This window comes from Lepidochelys kempii, chromosome 6, assembly GCF_965140265.1.
Source record: "Lepidochelys kempii isolate rLepKem1 chromosome 6, rLepKem1.hap2, whole genome shotgun sequence".
NCBI lineage: Eukaryota > Metazoa > Chordata > Testudines > Cheloniidae > Lepidochelys > Lepidochelys kempii.
Window position 1 is genome coordinate 50,895,778 of NC_133261.1, and position 27,080 is coordinate 50,922,857.

Consider the following 27,080-nt stretch of genomic DNA (forward strand, 5'->3'; position numbering starts at 1 on the left):
AGATAACTCTGCATGGAGTATATCCTCCCATATATAGTTGTTGTAACATGTGACACAGTAGTTAATGTTATGGGCTGTGATTTTTGTTGGCCAGCACATGTCATAGCAGAGATGTGTCTGCTGCTCTCAGTGAAGCTCAGGGAATAATTTATTGCTGACAGTTTCTAAGAACCCTCTTTATTCCCAGAGGTCTGTAAATGTTTGGTAGAACACACTTTTGTTCACAGCTTAATCACATTGGTGGTAGTTTGTTTTTCTAAGCATGCTCTCATTTATTAAACCCAGGCCACTATGTATGCAATAACAACTCTTGAAATACTAGTTCAAGAGGGACACGGCCTGTTCAAGAAAAAAAAAAAAAAGCACAGTTCACACAATGAATGCAAGTAACCCTTAAACAGTACAGTCATTGTTATAAATGTCCAAGCTATTGGCATTTACTTAAACACTGCATACTCTTTAATACATCTCTCAAACTTTGCGTCAAATACACACATTGATGTTTAGCTATTGTTAAAGTTACTTATGTCAGAACACATGCTGTATACACAATATATTGTGCATTATGTAATGACAGTGCAATTCTTGAAAATCTGAGTACTTCAGGAGGATTTAACTTGAGTACTTAGTTTACAAAGGGATCTGATTTATAGACCTAGTCCTTAGGGCTAAAAGGAAATTTGCTGTGATGGCCTCACACCTCTAACCTTATGATTGCTATTTCTTGGTCTCACAGGTGAAATCTATTGCCTATGGTAGACTTACTGTAGTTAAGGCCCTGCATACTTTGAGGGTTGTACATTTTGTGGTAAAGCCCCTGGATTCTGAAGTATGCTGAAAATTGTCCATTTCCTTTAAATGTTTAAAATTGAGGTATTTAAGTATAAAAGTGAGCAATATAAACAAAACAGGGCCCTTTTATTTTCCTATTACAGTCCATTAATTTTGTTAACTTCAGTTTGCAATGTAGTTTTGGCAACCCATAACTTCAACAGAAGTTGTCAAAATAGAGTTGGAAGCTCTGGGAGATTGTCAAAAGCCCCACCTCTCCTCTACTACCCAGGAAAGCAAAGCACTAGTTTTGGGTTCAGGTGTTAAAATGAGCAGCAGTGCTATAGTTAATACTTGCTATTTACACTGACACATTTTACGTTTGAGTTAATACCCCAATAAGGCAGTCCAAACCCTCCACAGGTGTGGTTTCAGGCACAATATCAGTGCATCGGTTTACACTGATTTGAGGTTTTCAAGATTTTCTTCACAACCACAAGCAAGCAAAAACCTTTTGTAAAATGAAATCTTGGATGCTGAAGCATAGTTCTTCAGCCAAGGGTGGATTCTAGGGCAAACTGTGCAGCTGTGAAATCTCAAACTATGTGGGCCCCAGCTTATAATGCTCTTGACTCATAACTGCTAGGGTCTTACCTCAAACTCTATGGCTTAGATCCATCCTGCGGTTCCTGTTCCACAGAGGTTTATTTTGAGTTCTGGTTTCAGCTTGTGCATGGAAGTGTCCTTTGCTGTGTTCTGTTCTGTGGACTGTGATATGGCCTCCTCAAGCAAGAGAGGAAGTCACCACTAGGGTGCTCAAGGGGCACACTTGGGGCGGGGACGGACGGATGACACTCCAAAGTGCATCTTCTGAATGCAACATTATCTTCATAGGCTAAAGAAGACAAAGTACTAACAAACTCGCTCTCTATCTGGATAAACTACAGCTTCATCTGTTTTAGGCATTGAGCGCTATCTCCATAAAGGGCCCATAGGACTCAGCGTTTTAACACCTAATCTTTAGGCAACCTACTGCCTAATTGAATCGACAGCCCTGAGTTAGGAGCCAAAATCCGTGTACTACACAGGGGGAAGAGGATGGGATCTACAACAGCCAGAAAGCTGAATGGGGAACCTCCTAAAGTAGCCAATAGGAAATGGTGAGGGGCGGGGCCCTAAATCCTACCCCTGAAAGGAGTTTGGTGCCTAACTCTGGGCTGGATAGAGGCACCTCTCCCTCCTCAGGATTCACAGCCACGAACCCACTCCCTGTCAGTTTTCCTTTTTTTTAAAAAAAAGGCAGCAGTGCCCAGTTGGGGCTTTGAACTTGAATTTCCCACATCCTGGGGGAGTGCTCTAACCACTGGCCGAGCAGACAAGAAGGGCAGCAAGGGCCCCACCACCACCCTCCTCGGTTTTGCATAAGGGCCATTCTGATAGATGTGTTTAAGGCAGCCTCAGGGTGTGTCTACCAGAGCAGGTCCTGCAGGCAAGATAGGTAAGGAAAACCATACTGTGAATAATGACAGGTTTCAGAGTAGCAGCTGTGTTGGTCTGTATCCGCAAAAAGAAAAGGAGTACTTGTGGCACCTTAGAGACTAACCAATTTGAGCATAAGCTTTTGTGAGCTACAGCTCACTTCATCAGATGCATTCAGTGGAAAATACAGTGGGGAGATTTATATACACAGAGAACATGAAACAATGAGTGTTACCACACACACTATAACAAGAGAGTGATCACTTAAGGTGAGCTATTACTAGCAAGGGGGGGGGAGGAGGAGGAGGAAATAAACCTTTTGTAGTGACAGTCAAGGTGGGCCATTTCCAGCAGTTGACAAGAACGAATCCCTTCCCTCCCCACACTGTTCCTCAGATGTTCTTGTCAACTGCTGGAAATGGCCCACCTTGATTATCACCACAAAAGGTTTTTTTTTTTTTCTCTCCTGCTGGTACTAGCTCACCTTAAATGATCTCTCTGGTTACAGTGTGTATGGTAACACCCATTGTTTCATGTTCTCTGTGTATATAAATCTCCCCACTGTATTTTCCACTGAATGCATTTGATGAAGTGATGCTCACAAAAGTGATGAAGTAGCTCACAAAAGCTTATGCTCAAATAAATGTTAGTCTCTATGGTGCCACCACTACTCCTTTTCTTCATATGGTGAATGGCACCAGAGCTGAGGCATCACATAGGGTGCTGGGCTGCTCAATGGTGCATGTCCACAGCAGAAATTCAGGCACTTTACCAGTATGAATGTAGGCATCAACAATGTCAGAAGGCAGCAACTGAGCTGGGGTTTCTGTGATGAGTGGTAGCTAAATGGTGTAGTTAGGTGCCTAAAGGTTCAGTTAAGCACCTAAATTCCCCTAATGACTCCAGCCCTTATTTGGTAAGAAATACTAGATATATTCTTCAGCAAACACCACAGAAGACAGAGAGAAATTAAAAAAAAAAATCCTGGATTTAGATTTTCCTCATCTAATTTAGTGACTAAGGGAACAAATAACACTTTCGCTTTTTTGAAGTCATGGGTATACTTGTGCATCTAGGTTATCAGGCTACCGGACAGCACATAAATTGCTATTCTATTTGTAATATTACAACTTACTTATGTTTCAGCAGTTGTCTCTTCACGTTGAAGTTGTAAAAGGTTCATGGCAAAAATATTTTACAGATGGTCTTGATGACACTTTAAAGGTTTCCTAATTCCTCTCCATAATAGTGTAGCAATGTAAGAAACTGTCTAAGTCCAGAGATGATGCACTAGAAAGGTTATTGTCCATGTGTCTAGCTCTGAAAGTGCATTGCTCATCATCATAAAATCATAGGATTGGAAGGGACCTTGAAAGGTCATCTATTCCAGTCCCTGACTCATGGCAGGACTAAGTATTACCTAGATCATCCCTGACTGGTGTTTGCTGAACCTGCTCTTAAGTCTACAACCTCTCTAGGCAATTTATGCTAGTGCTTGCCACCCTGACAGGAAGTTTTTCCCAATGTCCAAGCTAAACTGCCCTTGCTGCAATTTAAGCCCATTGCTTCTTGTCCTAGTTGCAGAGGTTAACAAGAACTGTTTTTCTCACTCCTCCTTGAAACAAACTTTTATGTACTTGAAAATTATTGTGTCCTGTGACAGGATCCCTGGCAAGCAAGCAAGCGGAGAGCAGGGTACTGCTGTGTCCCATTAACTCTCCAGCCTGGGCGGTCTCTTACAATGCTTTGATAGTGACAAGCATCAAACTCTTCCAGGCACAGTTATCACCCAGCCCAATAGCATATGGAGCCCCCGTCACACATCTGGATTGTATGAATACTCCCTGAGCCACTCATGAATCGCACAGAAAGGCACCAGGCAATTCCCCCCCCCGCAGTTCCCGAGCCTTGCATCTCAGAACTGTAATATCTTGCCCTGGTCAGAAGCCTGAGCAGTAGCCACATAAGTTTATTACCTTTCAACCCCTCCCTGTGTTGAGCTTATAAACTGAGCTGAGATTTTCCAAGCACTTCAACCAAAACATTGTTTTAGGTGAAATAAAATCTTTCTGTAGTTAATAAATCTGTTTTAAAGTGATTATAAATGGTAGGCACGAAAGGTCAGAGATAGTTACCAAAAAAATAAAAGGTAAGCATACAGTCTAAATCTTATTACAGTAGGCAGTATTGGGATCAAGCAGTTTTCTCACCTCACCCAATGTTACAGTTCTTAAAAACTTCAACTGAGGAGACTGATCCTAGGCTTATAAGGGTAAGCCTGTTGTATTATCTTCCCTGTGTTCATGTTGCTTCCAGCATAGATGGGAGAGGAGAAAGGCAAAAGCATGATGCCACTGTCTATTTTATATCCTCAATCCACGTGCCTGGAAAACATTAGCCCAGAGATGTTCCTGGTGGGCTTTGCTGAGTCACAGGGTTGAGCAATCCCCCATTATGTAGTGTGTATCTTACAGAATTGTAAATCCCTTGCTAACAACTCCTCAGCCGAATAATGGGTGTGGAGCACCACCCTTGTTGTCACTGGGGAATTAGCAGTTGAGCTTCTCAAACTTGCAACATACTTCAGTAACAGCCATGCAGCAAAATCTCAACTTCATGCCTACTAACGGTATACATATTTGGATGGAACAATGGGTTTCAGTAGATCATGACTTTCATATATCTTACATGGCATGCTTTGTAATAAATATAATCATACAACAGGGATGAATATGGGGATTTGCTTTGAGGTTCAGAGTACCACCTGTCTTCCAGACTAAACAAATTTATTTCAGTCTTCCCTCATACGTCACGTTTTCTAGACCTTTAATCATTTTTGTTGCTTTTCTCTGAACTTTCTCCACATCTTTCCTGAAATGTGGCACCCAGAACTGGACACAACACTCCAGTTGGGGCCTAATCAGCAAGGAATAGAGTGGAAGAATTACTTCTCACGTCTTGCTTACAACACTCCTGGTAATACAGCTCAGGATGAGGTTTCTTTTTTTGCAATAGTGTTGACTCATATTTAGCTTGTGATCCCCCAGATCTCTTTCTGCAGTACTCCTTCCTAGGCAGTCATTTCCCATTTTGTATGCATGCAGCTGATTGTTCCTTCCCAAGTGAAGTACCTTGCATTTGTCCCTATGGAATTTTATCCTATTTACTTTATACCATTAGTCCAGCTCATTTTGAATTTTAATCCTATTCTCTAAAGCATTTGCCCCCCTTCCCCCCTCAGCTTGGTATCATCCGCAAAACACTTCACCTTTCTGTGCTTCAATCTCTGCACCTGCAGCGAACACTTACCAACATTTCTAGAGTGGTTAGAGCTTCTCAGAGGAAAGTATTATTGTGTTGGTAAAGTATTACATTTGAATGAAAGAGAAGAGGCAATAGTTTTGGAATGTTGCTTATACTCAGTGATTCCACCCCTCCCTGCATAGAGGAAAGGTAGTTGATTACATTGTTGTAACAAAATGGATAGTGGATAGGAGATGTGGCCTTACCGGAGTAATGGTAAGAAAGTATTATTTTAGCAAGATGCATTTAAATATATATCTCTAGTTTGTCTATTTAGAAATCTGATTAAAATTATTTTGAGGTGTTCTGATAAACTGGCAACAGCAAAGCAGCACAATTTCTAATTCTATACTAGTCTCCTTTGCATCTGGAAGTCAACTCCCCTCACCCAGCTCATGTGAGAAAAGTTCATCAGTTCTCTAACCTTCTGGTGATGGATCTGAGACTGCTACCTTGACTTGTCATGAATCTATTTACATGATCAATATTAATTTAAAAATAGCCATAATGTGGTCACACCAAGCCTATAATTTTCTTCAGGCTCATCCTTAAAAGAGAACATACATACGCATCTCAGTGGAAAAAAAAAAGTTTTCAGAAGTTTGTTCAAGGGGAAGAGAATTAACTGAAGCCTGAGATCTGGCAGATATCCAACATCTCACCTCAGTTCTTATATAAGGAAGTTTAAAATAGACACAATTTAAGGTTATGGAAAGGCGTGAGTGGAAAAACTAGTTCTTTAAAATACTAATGTTATTAAGTTCAGCTTGAGATTTCTCTACAGTGGCTGTTGTAGAATCTCGGAGGGTAAAAGGAGTATAGTAGGCTGAGCATTTATGCCAGTACATTTTAATAAATATAGTGCTGTTCTCCAACTCGCACATTAACTTCTAAACCTAACCAGGAAACTTCAAGTTAGAAATCCATACTCACGCTTTTTAGAGTTAGGCCTGCATACACTGTGGGTTAAAAAAATCCAACCACAGTTCTGTATCCACATTTTGGGAAATGACCACCAGCCATTACGATCTACTGAACTAGCTCCCCCACTCAAAGCACCCTGAACTTTAGGGCATTTGCCATCTGGATTTGAAAATTCTGGCTTATCTTTAACATTTTAATGAAACTTTTTTAGTGGTTCAAGATTTTCAGTGCGGTAGGCAAAATCTATTTTCATCTTTTGTCACCCTAACAAAAACATGCCTACTAAAGTTGAAGGGGCAGTACAGAGATGCAATCTGAAAAACACATGTTGCAATTCCTTATAACGCTGCTTATTTTCTGAAAAAATCTGACAATAATTCAGCCTTATTCTTTGACTTATGTAGTTGGCCTAACATGCAGTTGTCAGATTCATTTTGATGAATTTCTGTTGAAAGAATGTGTATATTAATTATATTTTAAAGCCAAATAAATAAAGGTTTTAAAACATTCTGTGCCTATATAAAAATATAGCTCTGAGACCATGGCCCTCAAAGACCACTAGATGTCAGCATAAAACATTAACATAATTAAAAGCAAAAGCTTATTTGTTCTAGTTATTGTATCTGTTACCTTGCAATCAAAATACAGTACACTCAACTAAATAATTACATTCTAAGTGTATGTTCTAGTAATACATTTGTTAATGGAAATTAACAAACACAATCTGATTTCAATTTTCTTTATTTTATTTAGTTTAATTTAAATGACTGTGATTAAGTCATATAGTCTCATGATCAAGAGAAGGCCCCAGAATATCATCTAGATCTTAACATTTCAGTTTTTTTAACCATTTTTAGTTGTGCATTGATAGGGACTTCTCAGTTCAGAAAACAAGGCACTCTAACTATTTTATCAGCTACGACAATACATGGATGATAAAAATGTTCCTTTCCTCTAAGTACATCATTTGAATACAACATGGTTTTATGCAGATCAGATTCAAAACATCCAAGGCACACACTTGTTTTCCTTTGTGTGTGTTTTGAAGCATCATTGAGTTAGGATTTCCGATAACCATACTGTTCCAGGTTAGTCGCACTGGACAGTATTTTGTTGTGGTCTTGGACATAAAACTGTGAAGACTGTGAAATGCAGAAACATGTTACAGGAACAAGAGAAAAAAAACCACCAATATAATTTGGATAATAATATAAATTATTAAATATTCTGCTCTCAGAAAACTGGTTGTATAACCACCTTGATTCCCACATAGAATTAGCAGTTCCACAGCATGCTATAGTTGTGTATTACACAACTATTTTTTATGATTAATTTGATCATCTACTGACATGTATACCGACAGATACAAAGATATTCTGTATAAGTGAATTATTAAAATACCTGAAATAAAACAAAGCTGTTGATATTCGAATAATATGTAGGAAAACAGGAAATAAATAAAAAAAAAAGTAGAAGAAATAGATCATCATGCCAGGAAAAAAAAGGAAGTATTAGATATAAAACAGAATGACTGCCGTTAAAATATTTATTTCAATATCTAAAAAAATTCTTGAAGTTACAATTAAAGATAGAAGAAGAATGTGGAGCCCAACTTATCCAAAGTACTAATGAAGTCTGGCGGTAGTGTCTATCGCAAGAGGTCTGGACTCTGGATAAGGACTGCTGCTGCTTTTTCTTCACTCTTTGTAATGCGGCTCTCTCCTACAAAAACCATTAGAATTTCACCAGATTGCTAGGTAGGCCAACAATTCAAATGTCTTGCATAATCAGCTACACTTATTTGATAACACCAAAATAAAGACCGACCTCAAGTCCAGAAAAATGATCAGCTGAAATCACTTCCAAGCCAAAAAAAAAAAAAAAAGTTCCATCACTTAACGCAAAAAGAAAAGGAGTACTAGTGGCACCTTAGAGACTAACCAATTTATTGGTTAGTTAACCAATAAATTGGTTAGTCTCTAAGGTGCCACTAGTACTCCTTTTCTTTTTGCGAATACAGACTAACACGGCTGCTACTCTGAAACCCATCACTTAACAAAATTCTTTACTTTTCAAATCTTATATGTAAATCTGAAATTCAAAACCTATTTGGTTTCAGCATTAAAAATCTTTAACTAAAAGATAAACCAAAGCAAACTTCCCCCCCTAATATTTGATAAACCCATTTTCTCTCTAGCTATATGCAGTTAAAGCATTTTCTGCTGTTTCAATAACGTTACATTAGATTGTAAGTTTGGCAACTTTTTAACAAAAATTCAGACAGCTTTCACTGTTTGCAATCAGAACCACAACCTTAGTGCAATATTATATTTATTTCTTACAGGAATTTTGGTTGCCATACAAGAGTATTAAGGATCGGGGAAAGTGCAAGTTACAGGAGCTTGATTTTTAATCAATTCAAAATAAGAGGAATTAAAGCACAAAAATTACAGCAACATAGATAACGTGAACACAAATTGTTACACAAACTATATTGAGAAACATTAATATCTAGAAAAGAAAAGAAAAAATGTAATGGAAAAATTATCAATATTTGTGGCTTACACACAATCATTGCCAGATCAACTGGGTAATGCTTGTTTAAGAACTCAGAAAATCACTATTTTTATTAACTTAAGTACCACAAATAATTAGCTTTTGTGATATGTAAATTCTGTAAATCAACAGTCACATCTAGTCATTTTATAATATATGAATGAAACTTAAAATGTTCCCAGACACTCAAGGAAAGGAGCCTGCAGTTATACACAATTTACATCTTGTGTGATTTTGGTATTGTATACACAAATATTACAGAAACTAGGCATGTAAATGCAATTTATTTAAATTACAGTATATAAACAAAAGTTGATCCTAAAACCTGGAATATCATAACATGTTTCATAGATCTCTAACATTTTCTTCTCCACTATCATAGTAGTGTGAAATAATAGGGCCATTCCCCCACCCCCACATTTTCAAAACTGATGAAAATACTAGGACTTATATCTGTTACTATTGCTTTCTGTAGCAAAGTCATCAAACAGAGCTAGAGACCAATTCATCTTGGCAGAGGTGTATTTTATTGGTAAAAGTAGATCCTTTCAGGCCCTGTTACCCTTTAGATCATAAGACACAATGTAAAAATAAACTATTTCATTAGCTCTTTAGTGTTTTTAATCTCTGTTCTACTAATTATACTGTACCTATTCTTTAAGTGCCTGAAAAGATACATAAGCAAGAAACAACACTTGTTTAAGAAAGGGATTACCATCAGCTGTAATTTACTTGTGTATGTCAGCACTCATTAAACCTAAATTCAACAATAAGATTGTGATTAAAAAGCAGCTTAAAAGTCATCTTCTACATTTTCTTTTACTACCGTATTATCTAATGTATTTTCTGGCACATATTATAGAGGTAATACCAACTGTAGTCAAAGAAACAAAAAGGAGCATGGTATTAGTGGTTTATTTACTGAATTCTGTAATATCACCAAATGGAAGACAATGATGGCTGAATTACCATTTTTACACTTTTTATAGTATTTGATGGCCTTAAGGTGCCATTATTGAATATCTGAATGAAAATGTCATTCTCTGCAACAATAGCCATGTAACTATGGAAAAACTCAGTACTCTTGAAAGTAAAATGCCTCAATATTTGATTTTTATTACAAGGTTACTTGGAACTTTCAAATACAAATATAGACCTGCAAAGGGTGTAATAACAGATGTTAAGTCAAAAGAGTTGTTCCATAAAGGGGGCAGGAGGTTGAATAGTTGCTTTGCTAATGCATTGTTAATTGTGTAATCACTTTTGAAGAAGTATTCATCCTCCTTTGAAGAAGTTCTAGGAAAAATAGAAAATATAACACAGCTCTGCTGGTTCAGATGCATCCAAATGAGGTTGATTTAAAAAGGTCAAGACTTATTATTCCACAGAAATAGTATTAAACCACAAAAGTGTTTTTTTTTTGTATTTTTTTTTTTGTATTTTTTTTTAAGTTTTTAACATTCTAGCACTGAAGTGGCACAAAGGCTGCCCAGTAGACCAGCCACTTATTTTCTTAAAATATTGTGCTTATAAACTATCTGTACAACTATTTAAACTTGCAGTAAAGAAAGGTATTTAAATTGCTAAACTTTATGTACTTGTTCTAGGGCTGTTGCAGACCTAATTAGACACTTGATTGTGAGAAGAAAAAAAAAATTATAATTAGAGATCGGCTGGACCATAGCAAGGGAAAAAAAAAATCAGGAACCTTCCAAAAGATGGGAGAACCTGATGGTATGGTAGGTTGAGAGTCTGGCTGTCCATACATGTTGTGCCTACCTTGAACAGGTTGAATGTTCAGAAAGCAAGACCCACAAAACTCTTACAAAAATTAATAGAGGTGTTAATTATAAAAGGGGTCAGATAGAGAAAATTGTTAACTTTAAAAAAAAAAAATCAAATCTGCCAAAATGGTGTATCCCCAGGACACACAGAGAGTGCAGAACCAGTCAACGATCAACTCCAAAGTCAGGCCAATTGTCTGTAATGCTGATCAGGGCTTGATGGATCACTCTTTGGACCCTGCCACTAATAATTTCTGATTACAGTAAAGAAGTCACTAGAGAGTGATGGGAAGCTTTCTGCTCCTGCTTAGGCATTGACTATGCTTCCTCTGCCAACAGCCCAACCCAGACTAGCCAGGAAATGGAAATGAGGAACCAAGTCAATAAATCTGGACCTCTCTGTTTTCCTGGCCTTTTGGAACACTTGCATTCTAGGACACCACATGTCCCCTCCCTTGTTAACATTTACCCTTTAAATATTTTTTTAAACTGTAGATGATCACCTGCTGAAACATTTTTATTTCTACTGACAGGCCTTATCCTGCTCCCAGTTAAGTCAGTGGCAACATTCCCACAAACTTCCATGGAAGCAATATCCTGTCTTCTATCCCAGTTTTTCAGAGTTGTTGAGCACTTGCAACTCAATGAATTAAGCAGGATCTGTGGGGGCTCAGCATGTTTGAAAAATCTGACTATAAAAGTCTAAAGATGCACATGGACACAGTATAGCTAACACTCATCACAACCACATTTTAATCTGCTCAGATAGTCAATGTTAGGCCTCATTAGCAGTTTATCTGGCTGCCAAATGGGGGTGTCTGGTTCAAACTAGCTTCATTTCTTTGTATCTCAGAGAATGCTCTTCCAGTCTATACATAGTTTCCACATTCTACTTATCACATCAGTACACCATGTTTAAAACCTGTTCTGCTACCTTGGAACTGTGCTAAATATAAACGCAGAAATAAAGAAATACCTAAGTAAAGCAGAACAGTTACCTTTGAACAAGAGTCTCCAACAGCACTATCAGCTTCACTGCCAACAAACCAAAGATCTACACTGGATCAAAATGACATTGTGAAAGAGGGGGTGAAGTAATGCTTCTACTATTTATTGATTAAAAACGGGTAAAAAGAAGTTAAGCATGTGAGGATCTATTTAAAAAAGCCAAAAAGGGGAAAAAAGTTGAGATTCCATGACAAGAGTGTCAAGAACAGATTACCCTGGATGGCAGGGGAGCGGTGTATATAAAATAAGGTGTTTTCTGCTCAAAAATGAAATGCTTGTGGTTTTAAACCAAAAGAAAAAACGTACATGTTCTGGGTCCAGCTGAAGGGCATCATAAATGGATAGGTAATATTTCAAAGTTAACAATTATCTTTTGTCTCTATCTCCACCCCACACCTCCCCACCCCGACCTTTGAAATAAAATAGCCCCATTAATTTCATTTACTTGGGTTTAAGCTTGGGCACTAAACATACAGTCTGCATTACTGAGTACCAGCAGCTAAATTAAACCTTTTCTTCTTTTGCTGGCACTCACAGACAGCCAAGACATTTTGCGTATTTCAGTACCAGCCCATCTCTATTTATAACAGAAGTTTGAGAGGCAAGAGTAGCCATTTTTATCTGTCCAGTAGCTGTTTCAAAGCTCTTTCTATATTCATTCTGTGCCCAACTCTAGTCACTCCAAGGTCTATCAAGTCTTCCTTCTGAAGGTTTGGTAAATGGGTGCCATCTATTTCATTGTCCATGAAGGTCTCTTTATGTTCACCTAAGTTTAGACTTTCCAACCAATCTGCCACATCTGGTTTAGTCCACAGGTGGACAGGCTTAGTTGTAAAAGGCTTATTTGAGATTGGCTGTTGCAATATTGAGGGAGAAGGAGACCTGCTGCGACCTGTGTTCAAGCCAAATAAGTCCCCAGAAGGAGGCTGGCTGGGTAGGCTAAATACATCAGAGAGAGTTGGAGAAGGAGATGAAGCTGAAGCAGCAGGTGTCAGAGGAGCAGGCATGATGTCTTTGTTAATCTCTGTTGGTGAAACCACAGGGCTTGGAGCATGTCTCACTCCTGATGTCCTACTGTCATAGTCTGGGGACCTGCTCTGCAATGTGATGGGCTGGCTGGGTCCAGGCCGGACTGTAAAAGTGATGGTTGTACTTCGTGTACCTGAGACAGTGCTCATTACTTCTGTGCTCCTGAAATTAAAAACAGAAAACATCCAGAAAAGTCAGCAACTGAAGGAAGGATTTTCCTTACCAACAAGAGAAAAAAGTGGCTTTGGAGTAACAAAAATGAAGGTTGTTTTTTTTTTTTTTTGGACAGATCTCACACATGAATGTACTTTTTGTAACAAGGTCAGGTTAAGGCACAAGCACCAAGAAGTTTCCACAGTTCTTTCCCACAAAACAAACCCAACTCTCTATGATCAATGGTAAGCCATATCATCATTATAAATTAAAATCTTGCCTATGAGACGTTCAAAAAAGTCCAGAGAACATGATAAATTTACATTTTCTGCCCTCTCGATGGTCTCTATAAAGTAATACAAAATTAAATGAGAAACTTAATGTTACAAACACAAGGACTCTTCGGGTATGAGTTCTAGATATGTAACTAGGGCATGAAGTTTAGCTCTGAATATGAACACCCCTCAAATACTAGGAGTGGTTGGTTTTGGTTTGGTCCCCTCTCTGACTAAGTCAGGATTTAAATCTCACACAGTGAAATAGGGTAGCTAAAAAAATGCAGAGTTTAAACATGAATTTGAAACTTACTTGAAGCATGTTATTTACTTTAGCTTTGAACTTAAAAATATCAAATGACGAGTTAATTTTAGTGCCTATTTTGATTCCTACTCATTTATATAAAAAGTTTCCTGAATCTCTTCAAATGATCCCTGCAGAGACCACCTCTTAGTTTAGTCTTTAAGTGTCCACTAAAGCCTTTGCTGACATTGCCTAGTGAAGGTGCCAATAATTTATATGGATATGGGTACAGGGGATTGGCATTACCAATCTTTTGGTGGAGATTATGACTTTTGTTTATGTTTATGAAAACTACTGACCTGGGCAGCATTTGAACTACCTACCTACCTACCGGTTAAAAGCTCTTTATCCCTTTACAAATACCTTGGGCCATCCAGTCACTGTTTTTTGGAAAATTTGCTTCCAATATTTTTTGACAACAAACAGGCAACCCATTATAAGTGTGACGAGAGTACCAATCAACCAACAGCAAACCAAATTTATGTTTTAATAGTCAGTTCTTCTTTCCTCCCACAATGTTGCCACTTCCGGTTTCCCTAATCAGATTTTTTTTCCCCATGGCAAATGACTATCTGTTCCTCATGATGAAAAACTTTCCAGTTATAATTAGATGATCAAGGTGGACATCTCAGGCCTTAAAAATCTAAGAATCTGTTTTCCTTTTTCTTAAAATGACAAATAAAATAGGTTTTCAGTTTTAATTTATTTGGCACAGCTCCAGTTACTGTGGGTCAAATTTTGTAAGATGCTAGGTGCCTTCAACTCCCTTTGACTAGAAGGAGAATTGAGGGTGCTCAGAGTTTTGACAGCTCAGTCACTTGAACAGCAAGTGTATAATAAAAATATGGCCTGCCTACTTTTTTGTGAACAATGCGGGGATGTCTATTTGTGCCCTGGAAAATGGTTTAAATGACGTGTTAAGTGATGCAGTTCCAAAGTTATACAATCTGGCTACCATGAAAATGGTTAAATTTAATCTGACTATTTCATCAACTGGTATTCTACAGGCATATTAATTTTGAGCCAATAGTTCATATAGAGGTTCAAATACAAAACACCTGTACTAGCAGTATACACTATTTCAATTATATTCACTGTGATGACAGCTAAAGGTCAGATAAATCAGATTTATCTGAAAAGCTCAGAGTAACACAACATATCAATTCTTAGCAGGGCCTGATCCTGCAAAGCCTTATTTTTTGAGTAATTTGTATGCACACAAGCAGTACTAATTTCACACAAACCATTTCACAGGTTCAAAGGGAACAGGCAAAATCTTTTAAGGCTTGCAGGGTCAGTCCTTTAGTTACTCCAAAAGTATATTAGGAGCCATAGTTTCAGAATTTAGCTATTATTGCACAGTATTGTAATTTGACCAAGAAAGGTAAAAATCTGCAAGGTTTTCAGTACCTTCTTGTGAGTTTCTTGTATCCTAATGGCTCTCAGCACCTTGCAGCATTGAGCCCAAACAAACAGCACTAGCAGATTGTAAGACGTATATAGTAGGAAAGAAATCAGTGAACCAAGAGAAGTAAATAACTTTACTAATTTTAACTTAGAATTAAGTGGCCACACTCAAATTCCTCAATAAGGCTAGACACCATTTGAAGACTATGGTAGTTTTGCTATGAAAAAGAAGGATTGCACTCTATGGCCATGATTTATATAAACGGCCTAATCCACTAGCATGTGAAAACCTCTCCATATGCCTCCACCTACTGTGTGTCTTTGATTTAACTTTCCTATACTATTATAAAAAAAACCAACACAGTTTGATTATTAATCCATGTGCATCACAGTGGTGCCAAGGGTCCCCATTGTGCTAGGCACTGATATTTTCCTGTTGCATAGCAGTGATATAACTGACAACATTGGGTTCCACCTCCATCTTCCACTTCAAAACGTACAGTCACTGCACATAAATTACTGCTGTAATGGACTCCAAGTATATATTTGTTCAGAAAATCATTATTGTACCTTTTACATCTAAACTGCATTATGCAGTATGTTCTTATCATAAATATTTATACTATTTCTATGGCACTGTCTGATAGATGGGACAAATCTGTTTTAGTTGATTAATGAAAGACATTAGCAGCTCTATCTCAAACAAACATACTGTAATGATAACATTTACACTTTTATAGCACCTTCATTCCAAGAAACCCAGAACACCCCACTAACATTAATGAATTTAACTTTACAATTGCAAGCCTCCTCTGAGGTAGCTGTTAACATCATTGTACGGATGGGACAATAGACACAGAAGTTCTGTGACTCAACCAAGGTCACATAAGAAGTCTGTGGCACAGCAAAAATAGAACTCTCCTCCTTTCCTCATTCCTAGTCCTGTGCCTTAAATCACACAAGCCTCCTTTGGCTGTCCTTACATGCCATGCCAATCATTGCATTAAAACATGTGCTATACAGAAATCTATATAGCTTCTTCAGCATACTCAGTGTCATAACATGAGACCATCGTACATTTGTGTAAGAAAAAAATTGAGTAACTCCCATTCTGCCGATGGTTTGTTATTCCTTTTCTATGGCAACTATACTATTCTAGACTCTTTGAATTAATTTTCTTTCCTTTCATTTCTGTTTTTTAAAAAGCTATATACGAAAGACTACATATTGGTTCTCTACTGTTGTGTGGCTCATCGTTAAGACAGGAAGGTCAGCAAATGGTAGCCAATGGATTCATATATTCTAGTTGGTGAACATAAAGGTGTGAGTGTTTGATCATATTATAGTAGGGATATGAATGTTCTCCTGCCTAAAACCAAATTTCTTTATAAATTACAGACTGAACTCTTTCCCTCCCTTATTTGCATACTTGAAAAGGTAAAGAACATGATGATTATTTTAAATAAATCTATCCCTGTTAAGAATCAGCAAATGATAATATTTTGGTGTAGGTTTCAGAGTAACAGCCGTGTTAGTCTGTATTCGCAAAAAGAAAAGGAGTACTTGTGGCACCTTAGAGACTAACCAATTTATTTGAGCATAAGATTTCGTGAGCTACAGCTCACTTCATCGGATGCAATCTTATGCTCAAATAAATTGGTTAGTCTCTAAGGTGCCACAAGTACTCCTTTTCTTTTGGTGTAGACATTCACTTGTGTGTGATTGCACTTGTTGCAATGCATATTACACTGTCTCATATGACATCATAATATATAAAGTACTGTGTCACAATGGTGTATTTCTCAAGTGAAAAAACAGTCCATGTGGCTTGCAAACAAGAAATCTTACTAGCTAATTCTGAATCATATTTGCATGATTTAAAATTAAAAATACAAGCGTGTATTTAACAGAGATTCAGTGGCTGACAGCATGCTGCAGTGTATTCCATGGCTCCCTTGCGGGAAAGGGGAGAGGGGGAAAACAACAAAACCCTGCATTATGCTCTCATCAGAGTTATTTTTATATAGTGACTTGCCTAAAGGTCTGCTGTCTATGACAAAGCTCTTCCACCTTCTTTTAGGAAAAAAAAGTCTTAGCGAAAGAAAGAGCCAATAATATATAAATAGCAATACAGTACGAAATAAGGTTATTCAAGCCCTAACTTGTGGAAACAAAAATTTTCTTTAATCACAAATGTTTGTATTTTACTTCAGTTCAGCACAATAGACAAACTGAAAAGCTATTTGCCAGAATCTGTTTGCTAGCGCGATCAGAAGAGGCCCTTGGGTCCCATTATGAGGTGGTTTATGGGAGGAAGGAAGTGAGGCAGGATCACGAATCCTGGTCCTGGGGCTGGTGAAGATAAGGGACAGTGTGCGGGTTGGTGGGGCACAGAGTATTTTGCTGAGTAGTTAGTTCAGTGTTAGCTAGGAAGGATTGGGAAATGGTCTGTGAAGGGAAGTCTCTGTTCAGGGGATATGGTTTCAGTGGGAGCAAAATAAGACGCAACTTCATTTTGTCAAAGTATGAACAAAACTGATCTGTGGCCAAATAACTCATTTATTACTGGAGTTTATTCAGTTGGTTCAATAATGAAGCAGACTCATGTGAAAATGGTAAAGCAAAGCAAGAGGATACTATGAGGCTATGTGGCTGCGTGTGAAAAAGCTAGTTGAATCATCATCTGGGATCAATGTAGTGAGTGGGTTTTGCTGTTGAACTGTCCTGCGCTGTCCCAGGTGAATGATTGCTTTGGAGAAACTCTGTATGATCTGACAAATTTTGTGAATTAAAATATTGCAGAAACATTGGTAGTTAACTCATTTTGCAAACATAAAGAAGTCACCCACTAGTGAAGGGGGGAAAAAAGAGAGCTTTATCCAATAGAATAATAGTATGTAAACAACACATAAAACCCCCACAAACACAACAGCAAAGCTCTGAGCACAGCACATATTTGAAAATCAGGCCACTTATTTAGGCACCTAAATATGGATTTAGGAACCAATTTAAGAATCTTTCCTGAAATCTTTCTCCATGAAAAAGGTGGCTTTAATCTCAGTTTGAAATCAGATCCAGTTCTGTAAATCAATGGTTTTAGAATGGCTACCATTTCTGGATTAGGATAAACTAATCCCAACTGCAGTTAGGAACAAAGTTAACACTAAAAATGTGATACCAAATGAGTGAAAATTAAAGAAAAAGAGAAGGAACAACATAGAATACTCTATGCTTTTTGTTGTCACTTACTTCACAGCACTTCAGCATGACACTCTTCTGTTAACAGCAGTCATGGGAGCAAATAAAAATGACAAAATGGAATGACTAAGACATGCAAAACAACATACAAAAGCAAGAGATCCTGTGAAACTGGCTGACAGACAATTAATGAGATGAACTGAAACTAATGGACACAATAGTAACCGAAAAAAAAATCACTGGTGGTTTGTATGTTTAGAATAGTCACAAGAAGATGATGGTGTTGAGTTAAAGCTGCAGTCACCTTATAACCAAATGCACTGATATTTACTATGCATAACTCGCTACTGAATTTAACTCTGCCTTACCTGGCTGTGATATAATTATGTCACTTCTCTAGGTAAATATTATAAAAAATTGAGACAGGTAAGAAAACATTTATAATAGCAAGTTCATTTACAAAAAATCATACCAACACACTACTGTTTTTTACTCGCTTCAGGGCTCAGTCCTGCAAGCTGCCTAAGTACTTTTGACTCCCATTGTTTTCAATGCAAGTTGAAGGCACTTAGCACCACCACACAGAATAAGGGCCACTGCTAACATAAAAAACATCAAAACATTTAATGAAACAGAACCATATAAGAATTACATCCTGAATAAATAACCATTTCTGTCTAAAGCACTGTGATTTGGTAACAGTGGTGATAGTAAACTACAATAACTATCATTACTATTTATTACTTATTAGCATGTTGAATCAGACTGGAGCAATTAAGGAAACTCATGGTGAATGATGCCCTTTTCACCTTGGGCTGTTCTACTGCTTTTTTCTTCCGTTTCGGAACCACTTGGTTTATTTAGTGTTAATCACACTGACATTATTCACTGGATCCTCCAGGTTGGATTATGTTGCTAAGCAACTACTTGGTTCACAGAGTACACAGTAATCTGTTAAAGTGGTTAAAAACCCCTGATTTATTCTACTATTTTGCTTTATCAGATCCATATAGAAGCCTGTATGTTTTAAAATGAATTTATAGAACTGCTAACATTAGCTCCCAACATTAAGGGAAAAATATAACTCCTTTGCTGCTACAATGAAGATTTATTTTCCAAATAACTGCTAAGTTTTTTTTTAATAGATGAACCTAAATCAAAATCCCTGAGGCTGAATATATCCAGCTATTATTAAAACCTCTTTTTTTATATTGGGCTCAAATAGAATCCCCATGAATAACAAAGCCTAACCTTTTTGGGGAGAGCAGGGTGGAGAGGGGGATGATGAAAAGGGAGGCAGTGAGAATCAGATATCCAGACTTGGGGTGTAAGAACTTAGGTAATGTAGGAAGATATATTAGACAGACTCTATATAACATTTTGCAATTAGGATTGGTCTCCAAAATTGCCTGAACTAGATGGTTGGCAGGATCTAGGGGTGGGGCTACAGGCCAGATTCAAACACAGATCAAATCCCTTCTCTAGTTAGTGATCATTTCTTCTTTTTGCAGTGTAATTTAAGCAAGTTCATCCTTTGGATTTCTTATCTCTTTCTTCCTGCCTTTGTGCACAAATTAGGTAATTCAGTTGAGACACAAGTAGACTTTCTAGCTAAATTATTTTCAATATTAACATACGTTCAGTGTCCCAGGGCCATCACAACAACACACAAGAATTATTAACATAGCAAGGTATGAAGAAAGAAAGGTCTTGGCTCCTTCTACTTGCTTAATAATTGAGGGTGAAATTCTGCTCATTACTGTACAATAAAATCTCTGTAGTCCTCATTTACCAGAAAACACACAGAGGTCATATTTCATTATTCTCTTTGACTAATGCTCACAAATTATCTATAATTTAATGCATCTATGATACCTTAAAATTTTAATCAGCACCATGAAATGATACAATCACCATGACTGAGCTACAGTTATGACAGCTACAAAGCATCATATAATTGGAAGTAAGCCTTACAGGTAAAGCATCTGTTGCTCGCTGTGCAGAGATCATTTTAGTAATGTTTAGGAATGCTACATAGGCTGTAGTTTTGTACATTTCACATGAACAATGTATGTTCTAATTTCACCAGGCATCTGGTGCCAAGTGTTGTGAACAATGCTTGTATGTGTACCACTGCTTCTCTTTGGATAGGCCTACTAAAATGTGTATCAGTTTCCTTTGGCAGAGTTAATTGAGCTGCTCCTTTAATTCAATACGATTTCTGCATTTCTGAGGTAAGTTTCTTAGTTCTCTTTCTAATACTACTTTGCAGAGAGAAAGGCAGCAACCCCTATATTTAGCTTGCCCAATGCTTTTGTATATTAAAAAGAATTCTAATGCCTTGAGGGCTTGAAAATTTGGCAGGAGGATAGTCCAAAGTATGTTGGAACTTAGCAAATAGTTCTGTTTATCATGCACAAATAGAAAAAACAATCTTGAACTTATTCAGTCATAGTTGGGATAGGACTAAAAGCAGTCACTGAAGTCAGCATGTTTGACCGAATACACAGGGTGAAACAGATCTGCTGAGTAAGGCAGTGATGCTTTTACACAGGCAGTTTCTGGAGAAGAACTACAAATTTAAAGTGGACAGTTCTAGACATTAACACACATGCTAGGGCCAATTTCAAGTTAATGCCAGGATGAAGAGCTAGGCACTCTGTCCACTCCCATGAGTTTGCCATTAGCCTCTCATGCCCTCTCCTCTTCCTCCTCTCCACCCCATCCAGGAATTTGTCATCCATTCTTGCCCCTAGACAGAGCACAGAGGAAGTTAAGCAGAAAAAAGACCTAAAGGGTCCAATCCCACTGCAGTCATTGGCAAGGCTCTCAGACCTCACTGGGAGCAGATCAGGCCTGAAATGCAGAGTCCTGTGCATATTAAGCAGCAGAAAGCTTTCCTGATATTTCACTTTCATCTCAATCTTATTACTTCAGTTATATACTCTCCTACCTCCCCCTTGTAAACACACTAAAGAATTCCTTTCACCATTGATTTTTACATCCTTTAAATAGTTGTAGACCATCTCTTGCCCCCATTTCCTCAATCTCTGCTTAGCCAATAAATAATTATTTAGCTCTTTTAAGTCTTTTCTCATACATCAATCATCCAGCTCCTCAACTCCCTTTTTTCTGCCTATCTTTAAATACCTCATGTGTGTCTACACCTTTCTGATACTGAATTAAACAAAAAAACCTTTTCCCTCCCCAAATATTCAAGAGGCATTCTACTAGAATTATAGAAAGAGTGAAATCCCTGTTTGGTGAGGTGATGCATCTTTATATGCAGACCAACACTTTATAGGCCTTTTTTTTTTTTTAAACCGTTATGTCACATTGTCAACACATGTCTGATTTGCTGTCTGCTGTACAACCTAGGTCTTCCAGCATTACTCCTTCCCTGCATTCTCTGTCCCAAATATATGTTTGGGATTATTTTTCCACAGAATAATTAGCTTGCTGTCAATTTCTCCCCCCAGTAAATGCAGCGCTTAATTTTGACTCATTAAAGAATTCAGTGAAATTAAGAGTTCTGATTATTTCAGAATAGGAAGGAATGGCAAAGCATGTGCTAGTTATTTGCCACACACAATATTTGGAAATAAACAGGAACGTTCAGTTCCACTGTAACCTGGAAAAGAACTCCTAAATATGACAGAATTAAATAAGATTAGGCATATAAAGCCAGGTATTCTAGCTGTTTAATGTGACTTTAGACACAGAAAAGCAAGAACTGCACACATTTAAAAATGACCCTGCAGTCATGAAGGTAACAGAAAGACTATACAGTCTGGTCTTGTCATCTATGATTCGGCAACGTTCTGTTTTACGGGATTACCGAAGGCATCCTCAATTCAGTTTCTGCTCCACCTTTGGCAAAAGACCATCTACCTTAAGCAACCAAGATATGTTGGTCAATTTGTACAAATTTCATTGAAATGGTCTTTTTTGTATTAAGGCCTCTCAAGTGCATTAGACAACCCACCTTATGTTCTCTGTTTATGTCAAGCACAACTGAAAGGCATTCCATTCCCCTGGAATTTTTTACTCATATCTTCAGTCTAGGAATGCTGTATGATCCTTCATACCTTCCTTTATGGCCACCAGTTCAACAGCTTATATCCAGTGGGAAAGAACAAACTTTAACTACTATCCTCTAAGGCTTGAGATAATACTGAGAGATCATTTGGTATTAAAAAAGGCCACTCTTTCTATAATGCCAAACATCTCCCTGATGTACCCAAAGAGTGGGAGCCATGTTGTGTTTCTTCTTTTGGGGCTACTGCCTACTCAGCACAGTAATTCTTGGGGGGGGGGAATGATTTGGATAGTAACTTTAATATATAGTGACATTACATTTTTGCACATATACTCCAAACAAAAATAGATTTCCACATGGCAGATTATATCAAGCAATTAACAACACTGCAGACAAAGATGGGATTGCAGGTCAGCAGTCACTCCTAAACTCTGCATAATGCCAAACATCTCCATACCACAAAGAGGATACCATATTTTCTTAAAATATACAGGTCAAACCCTATTATTCAAATCTCTTGTAGGACAGTGGTAACATTCAGAAAACTGGAGTTAAAGATAAACAATTTTTTAACCCAAATCTAGGATTTAGAGGAATATATCCACTTTTCAGATGTGTGGCCTACCTATAGTTACTTTAGCAAAATATAAACACTTTTTCATTTACCTGCAGGCCTCTGCACATGCCTGTCATCAAGGGTTATTGTACCCCTGTTCTTCCAGCTCATTTTTAATGACAATTTTTGTGTTCAGTGTAATACAATATACATTTAAAAGTGCAAGGATATAAGATATCCTGTGGGATCTCTTCCTAGGGACTTTTGTAGGTATTCTTTGGAAATCAATTCCATAAAAAATGCATGAGCTAGGCTGCAAAAGGAGTGCTGATCTAGAAACTTTTCTAGCTCCCTGAAATTTTCTTTCACAGATTGTTCAGTAAACAAATACGTGCAATTGAAATATAAAAAAACCTGAAAACAGTAAATATACCAGGTGATTTACAAGGATATTGCATACAGGGGTTATTTAAATCAACAATTTAGTGGTAACAATGTGATTTCAATAAAAAGCTTCACGAAATTGCTTTGTGGATCATGTCTTGTCATACTATAAGGATTAAATTTAATGTTGCTGATTAACTGAGTTATCTAACTAAATCAAATAATGTTATGTTGAGTGTGTGAAAAAAGACTTAAGTGAAAACTGATATTTTATCAACCTCAATCAGTTATGGAATGGAATAAAATTTCAATATAATTATAATTGTTGAGTAAAACTGCAAGAACTCTGTTGTATAAATATTATTGTAAAAGAAAAACCACACCAGTTCTTAAACATAAACCTAAATAATTCACATCAAAATAATGGATACTCTGTCTCTCAAAGGGATAGCAATTGAGAGAACTCATGTAGGAATGCAGATTGGGTAGTCCTGGTGCTTGTTTACACAGTGGGGCAATGCAAACACTACTGGGTGTGATTTTTAAACCGTGTTAATGTGTTGCACATTAATTCAACTATGTAGACCCTTCTGGTGTGGACTAAAAATTCCCTACTGCACCTTAACGTAGTACTGTTTTGAGCAGCACTACATTAAAGGACATTAGGGAACTTTTAATGTGCATCTGCAGAATCTATGAACCAATTAACGTGCAACACATTAGTGCATATTGCTGCTCCACGTACACAAGCCCTTCAAGCTAGTGTCCACAAAAACAGAACTTAAAATGGAAACAACTAATTATAAACTTCCCGCTGGTTTCTGCTTCTTGCTTTTGCTGTTTACTGAACCTTCCTCAAAAGGAACTTCCACAGAAACCTAAAATTTGTGTGTTAAAGGGGTGATATTCTAGCAAAGGGAATTACAATAGAGCTAACTGTAGCTTGTAGCTAGGGGTCGCCTTATTGGCCGATGTGGTGAGTTTTTTTAGAAGCCTCAGAAAGTGGGCTCATTTTTCCAATGAAAATGTACATTACTTTCATAAGTGCTCATTATTTTATACTGGAAATTAGCAGAATAAGAAGGGTGAAAATTGTCAATTATATAGTGTATTTATACCTGAGGGTGATCTTTTAATGTTATCAAAATTCCTATGGTGGAGCCTGCTTATGTAAATTCTCAAAAGCATACCCTTGTTTAAGAAACTGAGTAATTACATCTTGAAAGAAGTATAGCTCTTGTTTTAATTCTTTTAGTTTCATTTACCTTGTACTGAGACTTGCAGTTTTTGTTCCAGAAGGCGACTCCAACCCTTCCCCTGGCTTTGAGGATTTCTCTCTGTTCATTTGTTGTAGTATTGAGTTCAATTCACTAATAACATTAGCCTTTGGGCCTGAGAGAATTGGGCTTTTTACCTCAGTTACATCACCCCATAGCTTGGAGGTCCTTTGCTGTAAAACTTTAGCTGTACTGGGCTGTGCACTGATAGGAGGTGGGGGTGGAGCAGGTGGAGGGATAACAAAGCTATCTACAGTTTCTTCAATTAGAGCATCTTTGTAAAGTGCATTGCTTTTGTTGATTATGGGCTTCATTTTTGGCTTAGGAGGTACTGGGGGTTTGTCCACCAGAAACGTTTGCCCATCTGCATAGACTGTACAGGTATCCAAGTTCTCACCACCTTCAGAGGATAAGGTAGAGATGCTGGACACTGTTGAGATAGTGCTGGTTGTCTCTAAGTGATGGTCACTACTAGATCGACTGTCTACCTCCTCAATCCCAGAGTCAGTGACATGATCAAAACTTTCAGGGGGTGGCAGAAATGAGGCAGGCAAACAGTTTGAAAGACCCACTTGTTTTTTACTGTCTAAAGAATTCGTGGATTGGTTGGGGTTAAATGAAGCAGATGTAGGTGTTCCATTTTTTCTTTGCTTAAGTAAGTCCGTTAGAGCAGAACCTGGAGCTAAACGGTCATCGGGGATATCAAAACTGTTAGCAAATTCTAAGGGAGGAGGTAACGGCTCAGTAAAAATAAATTCTTCATCAATATCAATAGATGCTAAAGGGGGTGGAGGGATGCGAAATGGCAAAATGACAGGGTCATCAACAGAGCTAGCTGCAACAATAGTTTTGCAGGGAGATGCAGGTGGCTCAGGTGTAGCAGATACATTCAACCCACTTTCTGCTTCTTCACTATCTTCTGGCATCTCCGATGGAAAATTGTCTGGATTCATTTCCATTTCAACTCTCTTATCTTCAAGGGTGTCATCAGACTTTGCTGCATCCACAGTATGAACCATTAGTAAACCAGCTGACTTCTGCTGTGAAGTATCCATAATATTTATCAGCATGTTTTTCTTTTCTTCAGGCTTCTTCTCTTTCCCCATATCTGTTTCATATTTGTTTTCAGTCTCCTGCCTTCTCAGTGGGCCACGTGTATTTTGCCTGGTAACAGCAGCAGTCACAGGAAATGTTGTTTCAATATTAGATCTCAGCTTTGTATCAATATAAAGTGGTTTATTAAGGTCTGCTTTACCAGTTTCTCCTTTGCCTGGAGTTTGTTGCGTTTGTTCTTTCATGGCTCTATCTCTTGCAGACAGCGCGAGTGCTAGAGGTGAGTTTGGATCTAATAGCTTTCCTGTGAGTGGATGAACATAATTATCCGAACTGGACACATTAACGGTCTGAGTTGCAACCATATCGTTTTCAGTAACTTTTTTTATGGATGAAGAGTTTAATGTCCTTTCATCACTTTCATTGCTAGGTTCACTGCTATTAAAAAGATTTTCAGATTCTCTAGGTGCAGGAACCGGAGAAGGTGACATAACTTGCCTAAAACTATCTTCATTACTAAACGTGTCCTCATCAGTAAATTTAGATTGCCTCATACGTGGTATTGGGGGCAACAGGCCAACATCCTCATCTCCCAAATCTGTAGAAAGGAAAGCTGGAGAATTACGCCTAGCTTCTAATCTCTTTTCCCTGTCCCTCACTGCTCCAGCAATGGCCGCTGCAAATGGACTACTGACGTTTAAATTATCATCAGGTCTGAGCTGTCCAGGCTGCTCTGAAGACTGAGGGTCAATCTCCATACTGCTTCCTTGGCTACTTTTCCCACTACTGCTGGTAGATGGTTCTTTCACAATAATTGTTGGAATTGGAATAGAACAGGTCTTTTCTGGACTATCCTCAACATTAGACTGTTTCACTAGCATTCCCTTCCGCCTTGCTGGTTTGGCTGGCACGTAAACTGCTTTGCTTGCTATTTTCCCAACTTCAGAATATGGGTTTTCTGGCATCTGACCCCTCTTGTTTCTGAAGTTTGCCTGCAACGCAGCATTCCTACTATACAAGTCCTCAGAATCTAGAGAATAACGGTCCAGTTCTCTTCTGTAATACATCCCTTTGTCCCTCATTATTGTTCCCATATGTTCAGATCTACCTGAAGAAACCTTTGAACCTGAATTCTGATTAAATGCAGGTTTTATTGTTCCATAGCTTCTTGATGTTGGAGATTTGGGAGAGTTATAAAGGGAGGGAGAAGGAGGTGGTGGTGAAGGGGGTAGAGACTGTGGTGGAGGGGGGATATCTTCAGAAGTGTCTGGCATGGACAGACTTCTGGTAAATTTCAACATAGGAGGAGCCAAAAATTGACGTTCTTCCTCTGTTATTCCTAAGAAAATGAATAAAGGGAAAACTTTAAATATCTGCAGTATAATTAAATACAGTGTTATATTTTTCCACTAAAGATATGACCCTAAGGGAATGTCTACACAGCCCGCAGGAGCGAGCCTCCCAGCCCAGGTCAACAGATTTGGGCTAGCAGGGCTCATGCTACTGCACTAAAAATAGCTGTGTAGACAGCATTTTGAAATTGTGGCTTGGGGTGGAGCGCAGGCTCTGAAGCCCACCCT

At 38.0% G+C, this 27,080-nt stretch overlaps 1 protein-coding gene across 6 annotated transcripts in view; it reads right to left on the reverse strand.

The window, feature by feature from the left end:
- Positions 1-8,629: 8,629 nt before the first annotated feature.
- The window catches only part of SHANK2 (SH3 and multiple ankyrin repeat domains 2), a 613,416-nt gene continuing 594,965 nt past the window's right edge, over positions 8,630-27,080 (reverse strand). For all 6 annotated transcript variants that reach the window (XM_073347891.1, XM_073347893.1, XM_073347892.1 and 3 more), the window contains 2 exons: positions 24,436-26,839; positions 8,630-13,016 (listed from right to left, as the gene is read on the reverse strand). In XM_073347891.1, coding sequence (XP_073203992.1) covers positions 12,443-13,016; positions 24,436-26,839 — 2,978 coding nt within the window. In that variant the 3' untranslated portion in view covers positions 8,630-12,442. The remainder of the gene's footprint in view (positions 13,017-24,435; positions 26,840-27,080) is intronic.